The 12,500-nt window shown below is 39.6% G+C and overlaps 1 protein-coding gene across 2 annotated transcripts in view; it reads left to right on the top strand.

Moving 5' to 3' along the window:
- LOC138000193 (apoptosis-inducing factor 1, mitochondrial-like) overlaps window positions 1-8,196 on the top strand; it is a 13,042-nt gene extending 4,846 nt beyond the window's left edge. For both annotated transcript variants that reach the window (XM_068846433.1, XM_068846432.1), the window contains exons 5-16: window positions 1,052-1,182; window positions 1,721-1,811; window positions 2,373-2,457; window positions 2,598-2,674; window positions 3,185-3,293; window positions 3,511-3,618; window positions 3,982-4,070; window positions 4,417-4,557; window positions 4,771-4,913; window positions 6,380-6,536; window positions 6,966-7,124; window positions 7,806-8,196. In XM_068846433.1, the coding sequence (XP_068702534.1) occupies window positions 1,052-1,182; window positions 1,721-1,811; window positions 2,373-2,457; window positions 2,598-2,674; window positions 3,185-3,293; window positions 3,511-3,618; window positions 3,982-4,070; window positions 4,417-4,557; window positions 4,771-4,913; window positions 6,380-6,536; window positions 6,966-7,124; window positions 7,806-7,877 (1,362 nt within the window). In that variant the 3' untranslated portion in view covers window positions 7,878-8,196. The remainder of the gene's footprint in view (window positions 1-1,051; window positions 1,183-1,720; window positions 1,812-2,372; window positions 2,458-2,597; window positions 2,675-3,184; window positions 3,294-3,510; window positions 3,619-3,981; window positions 4,071-4,416; window positions 4,558-4,770; window positions 4,914-6,379; window positions 6,537-6,965; window positions 7,125-7,805) is intronic.
- The last annotated feature ends 4,304 nt before the right edge of the window (window positions 8,197-12,500 follow it).

The raw sequence follows: 12,500 nt of genomic DNA, 5'->3' as shown, positions 1-12,500 counted from the left end.
AAAAAACCAAAAATAGCAGGTAACTTTGTTACCTGCCCCTGCTCGGGCTAGCGAGCTCAAGTCTTAACTTGACGTTCGTATCGATCGCTGTCGCGTGCCAGCGCCTGCTAAATTAATTTAATACCCAGCAAAAGGAAAGTAGGTTATGCTATTTCATTGATTTTCACCCACCACCGCTTTTCTGACGCTTTGGTTGAAAACTAAACTCCGAAAGACCTTTCTGTCGTTTTCCACGCGTGGATGCCATGTTGTAAACGTTTAGTAAGGAGCAAGGATGGCACAGTCGGTTAGTGCGCGGCCTTGGTGCAAGAGTTCCTGAGTTCGATTCCCGGATCCTGCATCCTTGTTACGACTTCTTTCCTTTCCGTGTAGCTAAGTAGCTTTAAATACCCGTAAAACGGAGCACTGATGGAGAGGGGGGAGTAAAATGAGCGCACTGTCGAACTTTTGTCAGTTGAATTACTGTTACGAGTTACCGACGTTAAATATGGTTACTTTACTCTACTTTTTACTTTTTAATAATGGTTATGGGGGGGTTTCCCCTGGTCGCGGGAGGAATGGGAAGGAAACATGGCGGACATCGTTTCGAGGGATGAGTTGGCAAAATCAAGCTGGATTGCTTTAACAAATGGTATATTTTCGAAGCGATAACATGTGCCAGATATCTTCACAGGATTGGTTGGAGGGGGAAAGCAACATTTTCCCATAAACGCAATGTAATTTCACCTTTGAACAGACGAACATTCATTGGATAATTTCGGTAAATATTTCAGTGAAACAGCCGGTAATATTTACTTGAACAGCCGGTAAAAATAACCGGTTACCGGCTCTTAACAAGAACCCTGTACATGTACAGTGTAGATTAACTCTCAAGTTATTCTTACAAAATGTAACTAGCTGCACTTATACCAAACAATATCTGCCAATCTGTTAAACTGTTTTTGGCTAGAAAATGGATCTTTTTCTTGGCAACTAAAGGTTAGTACAGTTCTCTGGTTCAATAGTTTTGTAATCCAATTTTTTAAATTAAAATAAATAATAATTATTATAGGTGCTAATTATTGGTGATGAGGATTACCCTCCTTACATGCGACCACCTTTGTCAAAAGAATTGTGGTTCTGTGACGACGATGAACTTGTCTCCCAGATGAAATTCAAGCAGTGGAATGGAAAAGAAAGAGGGTATTAAACATCATGTGAATTACATGTCTGTGTATTATTATAACTACATTAACTTGTGATCAGACTCTGTTTCAGTTTCGCATGATATATACTGTGCAGTTGACGAAACGAGAAATATATTACTTTTAGCAAGCAACGACATGAGATGATCGTAGGTTATTGACTACAGGTCCTTGTATATCAGATACTACATTTAGAAGTTATTATTGACCAACTTTGACCTCATTGATAGTTTTCTGTTTATGTCAACTGATTTCCAAGTTATCATATCCTTCTTTGCCAGTTGGTCCAAAATGTTAGCGCACGGTTCCTTGGTTTTTTCCTAGGGCCTTCACGCTCTACATTCAGGCCGTAAATTTAAAAGAAAAAAAAGTGACAAATCTTTCAAATACAATTCTTAAATTCCATCATAACTAGTGCTATAATATACATTTATGGAGTCATTCTATCACAAGTATGAAATTTTTTCCCCTTGATAGATCATTGTCGGATACAGTATACTTTTAAAGCTAATGAGATAAATGCTTCCTACACACAGGATATTTTTTGAACCAGAAACATTTTTCTGTAAGCCTGGTGAACTATCTACAAAGGACACTGGTGCAGTGGCTCTTCTAAAAGGCAAAAAGGTAGAAGAAAAGAAGCCAATAATGAAAGAACACTTTTTGTCAACCAAGCAGGGGTGTTTTTTCACCTGAGATTTCATCACAAAGCTGGTGACCGGCTTGTTTAAACTTGTTGAAAGCCTGCTTAATGCGAAAAAAGCTCATAAAGTTATTCTATCTGTTACAAAACAGGCCTTTCATTTTTTTTTACATAGGAGATGTTCCCCTATTTATTTTCTCCACATTGACATCTAAAAAATTGTCATCAGGATCTTTGCAAGATCCTCTGAAGATCCTTAAAATGGCGTTGAGGATCTTAGCCAGTATTTTTGGCAAATGAAGATCTTTGAAGAATTTTTTGAGGGTCCTTCAAAGATCCTTCAAAGATTTTTATCTTCAAGGATTTTTGGTAGGTCTTTGAAGATCTTTAAGGGTCCTCAAAGATCCTGTGAGCTTTTTCACCAGGGTAATAATGCATTGTTGATGACAGCTATGGATGTATTACAGAGAAAACTAACAGGGGGAGTATTAGTATTATTCATTGTTTTCATTCTTTTATACAGTGTTCCTTTTTCTCATTTTTAGGTTGTGGGAATCAATACTAAAGAACAAAAAGTCAAATTAAATGATGGTGCTGAAATAGGATATGACAAATTACTGCTGGCACCAGGTTTGTATTCAATAGTTATTCTGTTAATATTGTCATTCTACCATTTATACAATCATTGTGGTCTCTTTTACTTGACTTTATAATAATATTATGTGGTCCTGTTTACTTAATTCTGACCCAAAATGTGGCTTTTTTTACAGGTGGTATTCCAAAGAACTTACCAATTTTTAAGGAAAGCAGTGATGATGTTAAGAAAAGAATAACACTATTTAGGAAGGTGGGGAACCTGTGTTAATTTTGCCAGGATTAGTCTTGATAACATAAGTCCAAAAACATCAGTCAGTGTCATAAAAAGTCATTTGTAGCAGGGTTCTCATTAAGTGCCGGCAGCCGGCTAAAAAACCGGCTACTTTAAATTTACAGCCGTCTACTTTTCGGTCATAAACTTGCTATAAACAATGATAAAGCGCTTCTCCCGCTGCCTACTTTTATATTTAAGCCGTCTACTCCAAAACTTATTGAGAACCCTGTGTAGGAATTCACCTGTCTGAATGATTGTTCTTGATTGACGTACATGTATGTCTGGCAATGTTCATTTTTATCCTGATCACTAAAATTATGGGGCTCTTATCAAGGGCTGGGGGCTACACAGTGTTTTATACAGGTCTGTGTACCTGGTAAACAATACAAAATCATTTTTCTCCGCACCTACATTTCAAAATTTTCCATCTACTTAAAAGGTTTTTGTCATCCCTGAATTATTTGAAAAAGTTTTATTTCATTTTAGATTGTTGATTTCAAAGATCTTGATCAAGCCATCAAGAATGCCCAGTCTGTTGTTGTTGTTGGCGGAGGATTTTTGGGAAGTGAATTGGCCTGTGCACTTGGGCACAGAGGTACATTTTGTACTAACTTTAATTTCCTTTGTTATAGACATTCATTGCCTTTTGGCTGTAGATTCTGTCCATTGATACTTAAGGCAATAATAATAATTATTGTTTCTATTATTAAAGTGGTAAGACTGAAATAATTTATTTTGTGCAGCTCGAGATAATTGTTTGTGAGGAATAGTTATCTTTTTTTCACTCATTAACATTTTTTTTTTCTCCTAAGGTAAAAAGACTGGAATGAATATTGCTCAAATATTTCCAGAGGATGGTAACATGGGCAAAGTTCTTCCTAAATACCTGACTGAGTGGACAACAAACAAAGTTAGAAAAGGTTGGAGACTAAAAGTCATCAGTTATCTTACAAATACAGATAGTGCTTTTTAGTAGACCTCTTTAACTCCATGTGCAAAATTTTCCATTTCAAATCTTGCGACAGTGTGAGTGAACAATTTGCTCTTTGTCCTTTGTTTTTCTGCTTGTGTGAAAATGGTAATTATTTTTTAGTGAAACAATTTCCCAGGGTATGGCTGAACATTTCATAGCTGCGTACAAATTCATAATTTGTCCCAACCATCAGTGATTACTGATCAGATGCATGGCGCTCCCTAAGATAACAAGTCTGGCAACTTTACAATGGACAGACTGCATTGTACCATTTTTTCTGTCATTTACTAATTTTTTCGTGATATTTCAGAGGGTGTAAATGTGATTCCCAACTCTACAGTGGAGCATGTTTCGTATAGTAATGACAAGGTTCATCTCAGATTAAACCATGGTGAAGAGGTACATCGTGTATTGTGTTACAATTTCTTTAAAACTTATGCTGTAAGGAGGGACAACATCATTAAATTTTATCAGAAACCCATAAGGGTTGAAACGTGTAACGGCCCCTTGTGTGTTGGGAAACAAGCTTCTGAATATTCGATTTGCTAAGTACCATATTTGGAACAACAAGAGCGAGGGGTTTCCAAATATGGTACTTAGCACTGAAACATTCAACCAATCAGTTTGCACGGAATATTCGGAAGCTGTGAACGCGCGTTACACGTTTCAACTCTTATGGGTTTCTGATTTTATAGTTCTGCACTGACATCAAATCAGTTACATTCCTTTTACACCATTCTTTCAGCTCGTAGCAGATCATGTGATTGTTGCAGTAGGCCTGGAACCTAATGTAGAGCTTTCAAGTGATGCTGGACTTGAAGTGGACCCAGTGCTTGGTGGTTTTCATGTCAACTCAGAACTGGAGGCAAAATCCAACATTTGGGTGGTAAGATGCAGAAATTTGGGATTTGAAGACTTGATATTTGGAAGAAACAGAACTGCTGATAAACGTTTAAAAAAAAAACCACTTAAATTCAGGCTCTGATTTCTTGTAAACGAGTCCCGTGCACTGTATGACATTTTTTTACTGGGATCAGAATCTATTAAATTCTCGAAGATGGATACCCGAGAAACACAATGCATACTTTTTTGTTACTAGGCTGGAGATGCAGCTTGCTTTTATGACCCAAATCTTGGCAGACGCCGCGTGGAACACCACGATCATGCTGTAGTGAGTGGCAGATTAGCGGGAGAAAACATGACCGGTGCAAGGAGCTCTTACTGGCATCAGTCTATGTTTTGGTAAGGGCATTGACTGTGTGATCTATATCTCAGAAAAAAGGAGATGACAGTGTCGCGTTGAAAGGCAATCTAATTTGACGAAAATGTTTTCCTATTTATTACCTTGTCCTTAATCGAAAACGGGTATTTATGTGAGACAAAAGCACATGACTTGGAAGCGTGTAACTTGCAGCTCTTTTCCTTGGAACAATAGGGAGCTTAAAACAATGATATCATTGGTTAAAAGAGCATATTTTTGCGGTTCTCTGCGTGACGACGACGTGAAATCACTAAATTTTAGGTTTTGACGTCAACGTGAGCATGCAACAGAGAATCTTTCATTCTCTATTTTCATTCTGAAACCGCTCGTACCAATTTATTTTTAGGATACTTCGCCCACATTGTACGAAGTGAAGGTGATGGAATAATCGCGAAAGACTTTTACTAGAGCGAAGTTCTATTTTGAGGTGACGTTTTCGTCGACGTCGCCGTCGTAGATCTTAAGGTCCCTAATGCTGGGGATTTTAGAACACCAACTTTATGCCCAAATATGGATAAAAAACATCGAAGCTGCATGCGCGGGAAATTGCACGGGCTGCGTTACATCCACATAAGGAAATTTTTAAACCCAAAAAACCGCAGCTCTTAAATGAAAATGGTAATGGAAATGAAAATGGAATTTGTTAAGACCGCTCAGGAGCTCGTTCAACACGAGTCTGTGCATTCCGGATCGAATTGGAATTTGGCAGTGTTGGTTTTTGAGGAGAGGGTAAAACCGGAGTACCCGGAGATGAATCTCTCGGAGCAAGGAGAGAACCAACAACGACCTCAACCCACATATGACGCCAGGGACCCGTTTCTCGAAAGTCCCGAAAACCTTTCGGGTGCGAAAAGCCATCTGAAATTGTCAACCGCTTGTTTTGGGAAGCCGATATTTTAACATGTTTTCAAGGTAACAAAAAGAAAAATAGTTGAAGTTTGACGAATTAAATGCTCTCCCTTCTTGAGTTACAAAGGTAATTGTGACACCCGAAAACGGCCCGTAAAGTTTCGAGACTTTTGAGAAACGGAGACCAGTGGCCTGTTTCTCGAAAGTCCCGAAAACTTTTCGGGCCCGGAAAGCCATTTGTGAAACTGCCAACCGCTTGTTTTGGAAAGCCGATCTTTTAACATGTTTTTAAGGTAACAAAAAGAAAAAGAACTGTGTAGTTTGACGACTTGAATCCTCTCCGTTCTTGAGATACAAAGGGAATCATGACACCCGAAAATGGCCCGTAAAATTTCGGGACTTTCGAGAAACAGGCCCCATGACCGGGAATCGAACCCAGGCCACATTGGTGGGAGGCGAGTACTCTCACCACTGCCCCACCCCTACTCCCCTCGGAGGGCCGAACCAGAGTTAAACGCCTCAATGTCATAAGCTTCTGTGTTAGGTTTGTTTGTTTATTTGACGTGATGGTTGGAATCTTCCTTATAATCTCTGCCAGGAGTGACCTGGGGCCTGAAGTTGGTTACGAAGCTATTGGATTGGTTGATTCCATGCTTCCGACCGTAGGAGTGTGGGCCAAAGCGACAAAGGCTGATACACCCAAAGCAGTTGTGGAAGCCACTGGCGAAGGGCTACGCTCTGAAACTGAAGGAGAGGTGGGACATGTTTTGAAATTTTACTTCAGTTAGGACGAGTTGGTTTTTAGCAGTTCCCTAAGGACGCTCTCTGCTGAAAAAATTTAAATCTTCGTTCATTGAAATTCTCACAGAATTTTCCCGTTTGCTGTAAATGTCTTTACAGGTAAATTCATTGTATCGCGTAGCGCTTACGGGTTTTGTGTGTTAGGTTTCGCAAGTAGGGGGGAAGTGGGGAAGTTGTCGGGGTTCCGACATGCCTAACCCCTGCCCACTCAGGTAAGTAGCGGAAAAAACCTTGAACATCTTCAACATTCAAGTAACTGGTAGCTTGATACCTCTAAGGGTTGCTTTGCGTGCTTGTCACTTTGGTGACAAGCAATACTTATCTCAGCTAGGATTCACAGTAAATTAGAAGTTCACTAGTAAGATTGTGTTTGTTTCAAACAGGGAGATGAGCCTTCTCCAGTCCCAACCGAGCCACTTGCGCCAGCTTCCGCCGAGACATCAGAGGAATTCGGCAAAGGAGTAGTGTTTTACATGAAGGGCAAACGGGTTGTGGGAGTTTTATTATGGAACGTCTTCAACAGAGTGCCAATCGCCAGAAAGGTAATTAATCGATTTTTTTCTTTGTAAATGTGACTTGGGGAATTCAATGGTTCTTTGCATAAAGACAATAGAAGTCATTTACTGTTGGGGCTGTATCATGCTTCAGTGAACTGGATATCCATTGTTTTAATGCAAATAACCCCCCAAAATGAACTGTATTATGGGATTTGTGAAAATAACGATGAAACGTCCTTGTCTGGAGCATTTCCTGTCAACTAAGTTAGTTCATCGCCCAGGCTGTTTTGACATTTTCCAGTGAGGAGAAACGTAGGTAAAACAGTTGGAAACCACAAACAATTAAGAATGGTATAAATATATAAATAATGTCAATAAATAGGAAGTCAATTTCAATTCGGATCCCCTCTTGGTGTACAACTTGTACGATAGTTGAAGGATCCTTATTTCAAGGGTTTACTTTCGAAAATTCGATTTTCCCGCGTTTTCTTGGGTTAACTTAAAACAACCAGCTTGTTTTTCACTTCACCTGAACGAGTTTGAAAATTCTTAGTTGAAGTTCTTGCGTAGGACCTTGCAAACTGCAGACGTTAAAAATCATGGAACATAGCAGAACACTTTCTTGATAAATAATAAATTTGTTGCTTTTCCTGTAAACGCAGTGATAAGCCAAAGAACTCTCCAGTCATTTGGTCACGATCTTTCCACTGTTTTTATTTTCCGCAGATTATCAAGGAAGGACAAGACCAAGACGACTTGAATGAGCTCGCTAAACTTTTCGATATTCACAAGAGCTAAGTCATCACACGAACCACTAACTTGTCTTCATACAAAATTGTTCACGAGGTCAATAGTTACTGGAAAGCCACGATTTCTTGTGAATGGCCAAATTGGAATGGCAGAGTCAAGCAAGACGATCGTCACAATAATGCAGCATCTTTACGCGGAGAAGAAATACGGAAAATGACTTGACCGTTAATTTGGTTGCAAATATTTTGGGGAGCGCGTTCTTGAACAATACATCTTAATAAGAGAGAATCGTGTTTGTACTCGGGTTAGCACCGCCCTGTGACCTAGAAATTATTTTACAATAAATGTGTTATTTTCACATTGCTAATCACGTGATCTTTACATAAAGAGCCGCGCAAGGGATCATAGAAAACCCAAAATGCTTGCGTAATAAGGGTGCATAAGGGTGCATACAGTGCATTGACCACTCCCCATAGGGGCTTGTAGGACCATTGAAACTCTATCAACGAAACGACAGACAACGACAACAACAACAACCACAACAACAATATGAAATAAATGTATATATTTGAAGTGCAGGTAATAGACAAAATGGGGAAGTGATCGTCGCACTCAGTTATCTGGACAATTTAAGCAATTGTAGACCCTGACGTGGCTATAGGGGACAATTGCTTAAATCGTCTAGATACGCTTCAAATACACATTTATTTAAGCAATAGAAGCATTTACTTCAGCAATAGTCTTTTGTAGACCCTGACGTGGCTATGGGGGACAAATTGCTTAAATTGTCTCGGTACACTTCAAATACACATATATTTCATACATCGAGTCCTTCACTGGAACAGATGAGCCCAAAAAATTGACCTTCCCACAACTGGGTGGCTTCATAGCTCAGTTACTATGTAGAGCGTTGCACCAGTATCGCAGAGATCATGGGTTCAATTCCCGTTGTCGGTTGAAGTCACCTGGATTCTTAGTTTTCGTGTGTCTATATAAGACAATTGCGTTATTGCGAGGATCACTTCTCCATTTCAACAACAACTGTTAAGAATTCCAACTGGCTGGAGGCAAAGCAGTTAGCTATTTACAAGTGCAGCTGAGAAGTTGAACCAAGGACTACCATACAAATTCAACGGGTGGGCAGAAAGGGTATTGAAGCCCGGATCTCCTTATCGCAAGGCAAGTGCCCTAACCACTGGACCGATCTGCCTCCTTTCGGGCCCCCTCTGGGGTTGAGTTTTGTGTGGACGATGCTTTCTAGATGACGACGTTATTCTAACAAGGCACCCTGCGAGGCTAAATTAAATTTTCTACCACAATTATTTTTTCAAGGGAAACCGAAAGAATACAAGTGAGTGCGTGGTAACTGTAGAAAAGACAGAAGCTTAGCCAACACACTTGCACGAACATAAAATTGGATGCCAACTATATACTTTTTTCTTTTAAATAAGTCTTTTGAAGGCAGGAATTTTATCATTCATATTTAGCAGGACATGAATGACAGGTGGTACGACTTATTGAAATTTCAACGGAATGGCGCCTCACAGTTCACAAGTACCTTGTGTGACTCGCCTACCCCTCCCGTCAACATTCAACCCCCTCCTCGGGGTAATCGGAGGGACTTTTTGTACACAAGAAAGGGGATATTCCCTGCGCCGGTTTTCTCCTTCTTCGTCTACAACGCTTGCCACACGGGCAGTTTGTGGCCGGTGTTTAAACAGGTGCACCCAATGTCGTTAAAACTAACGCCTAATTAACAAGTTGCAAATTTCCAGAAGAGTATTTAATTCTTATAGAAAACTTGCGAATTCAATACTTTAGTTGAATGAGGGGGGAAAAAAGAGGAAATAACTGAATTGGTGAAATTGTCTTTTGAGTGATTCCACCAGTCAGAAAGAAGACAAGTGTTTGGATAAATTGTTTCCCTAACAGAGGATATTTTTCTTTAATTAATTGACGACCAGAGTTCGAATGCGTGACTCACCGAAACATAGTCTTCGCTCACAAAGGTGATTCTTTTTAAGAACGATTATTTATACCGGATCGCTCTTGTTTGCCGGCGATGTCAAGCACAACTTTCATTGCTCTTCTTGGCCGTTTAGTTGCGTCTGGAGGTTTCAGAATTTTACACGAACGTCTAACAACCTTTTTAGAGTCCAGTTACCGCAATAGCTGCGAGGAGAACGCAGCATTTTGTTGGGATCTCATCGAATTACACGCCAAGCTTCAAGGACAACTCTTTCACCTTTTAGAATTGTGTTGTTTTGAAGGAGGGATATATAGTGGAAGCGAGGTGCTAAAAACCGGCTTTTGCCTTGGCTTCGAGGTGGATCTTCTGCTGTAAGATTCTGCACTGCCACAAAATATAACAAACTGGCCCGGAAAGATACGAAGGGATAATGAAGACAATGGAAGAGGATTTGAGTGTCTTAAAAATAGAACCGACCGATTTAAGAACAAAGTAAGTATTGAGAAAATATGAATATTAAACTTAATAATTGAGAAATAATTCATAGATATTGCATGTAAACAGATGAAAATAAATAACGGAAATATTTGTTAGCGCTGATGCTGGAGACGGACGCAAAAGCTGAAGGAAAGACAGCAAATAGCTTAGAGGAAATTGACGAATTAGGAAGATATAAGATAATTGAAAGTAATAATCGGTCTGCTCTCTACGTTGAGAGTTGTGGAGTTGTTAAGATTTTTACGTCATTGCCGTCTTGCAATCTTGCAACGTAGTCTTCAGTTTTAGGCATACGACATCAGATTTGCGTTACATTTTGTGGAGAGGTCGTCCGCTTGTATAGTTATGGGGCCAGTGAGGGTCATGAAGGGAAGAAGTCAACATCAAAAACATTCCACGTACCCTTTCTTAAATCATGACATCTTCTTAATTAATCCTTTTGGCTCCGTGAGGACCATTAGGCCGTCAGCATCTGCCTCCTTCTATCTCTTTCCCCAGTCACGTGTTGAGCTTGGCCGTAGAGAGAGGACAGAGAGGCGTGTCGGCCAGCTCAGTGATATCTCCGAACTCCTCCTCTCTTCAGTGGAAACCCCGAACTCTTTCAAATTCCTCCTTATATAATTTGGAATTCTTACCCGACCTCCAACTAAAATTAGCGTCAAAACTAAGTTAAAGCTAATAAGCTTCTCCAGAAGTTAAAAGACGTGCACTGTCAACCATATAATTTTTATCCTTGCCTTCCATGATGCAAATTTTTGTGCTCATTTCTCCCGACACAGCGACCAAACTCCCATGAACCACCTCCCACCTTACCCCTGTCCTTATAAACAGTAATAACGTATTAACCTCTCCCTAATTCAGGGGCACCCAACGTTAAATTTCGGAAAATATCTATTCGGAAGACGATTTGAGATCTAGAATTTTCGGAACATTTGTTGTAAATTTTTATGCTTGCCTGCCTGTCCCTCGGATTTTCGAACATCTAAAAAATGGTATAATTGCCCATTTTTAACGGATTTTTACCCTAAAAAGGTCACCTATAATTTTCGGGAGCCTTTTTTCTGGCTGAAAATTTCGGAAAGGTAAATTTTAATCCCTAGAATTTTCGAATCACTAGACTTTCAGCTAGGAAATCCGAACAGATAAATAATTTTTAGGGGATAAAATATGCTTATATCTACCGTTTAAATACTAAAATACGTTTCACAATGCTATGTTTAAGTTGTTTTGAACTATATTCCCGTTGGGTGCCCCTGCTAATTCATTAGATAATAAAATAGCTCTGCTAAAAGAGGCATGAGAATTCATCTATTATTTTTCCTAATGAGATCTTATTGATTCGCTTAACTTCCAGGTTTAGTCAAGTAAAAAACCAACTGGAGGCTAAGGAATTCCAGGTCAAACAACTATGTCAAGAAACAATTGAGTTGAAACGAGAGAACTCAGAATTACATGGAAGGTACGCACTACGTGTTGCATAACAGAATTGTCCCCATCGGGCTTAAAGGCAGTTAGCGTATACAGCTATTTCGAGAAAGTTTGTCAAGAATAAAGTGAACGCGACAATCCCGAAAGGTAATATGGGATATGATCAATACACTGTTGCTAACGACTGTAGCTGTCGAACCTACTTTTGTTACTTTCCTTCAGCACTCGCAAACATATATCAGTGGCCTCCCGTACGATTCTTTAAATTTCTTTGAAAAACAGTGCACTTAAAATCACCCACAATACCTTTCAGGATTGTCGCGTGCACTTTTTCCGACAACCTTTCTTAAAATAGCTGTATATATCTATACATGAAAGACAAAGAACAAAAGCGATCGAAAATTGCGATGATCAATATACTGTATCGTACATAAGTCAGAGTCTTACAACTCTTTTTTCTTATAGAAATGATGCTTTACATTTAGTAAACATTCTTGGCGATGTCTATTGATACTGGGATACATCCTCATAAAGCAGTTAGTTGGCCTCAGGCGTATCATGTTGCATTCGCTTCCGCGCGTACATTCGATTACGGTCGGGCCTTGATAGAAAAGCAGCCCCGGCGTTTTTATGCCCCAGTGACGTACAGGTAAAGCTAATTGCAGTTGGTCATAAGACCTTGGACCTACAGCTAGGGCCACCTCAGACCACAAGAATGGTTGGTTAGTTTTTTTCAAGGCACAACCATGTTCAAACCCAACCTTGCCGTCTAAGCC

Source organism: Montipora foliosa, chromosome 4 (genome assembly GCF_036669935.1).
Source record: "Montipora foliosa isolate CH-2021 chromosome 4, ASM3666993v2, whole genome shotgun sequence".
Classification (NCBI taxonomy): Eukaryota; Metazoa; Cnidaria; class Anthozoa; order Scleractinia; family Acroporidae; genus Montipora; species Montipora foliosa.
This window is presented reverse-complemented; position numbering and strand designations above follow the sequence as displayed.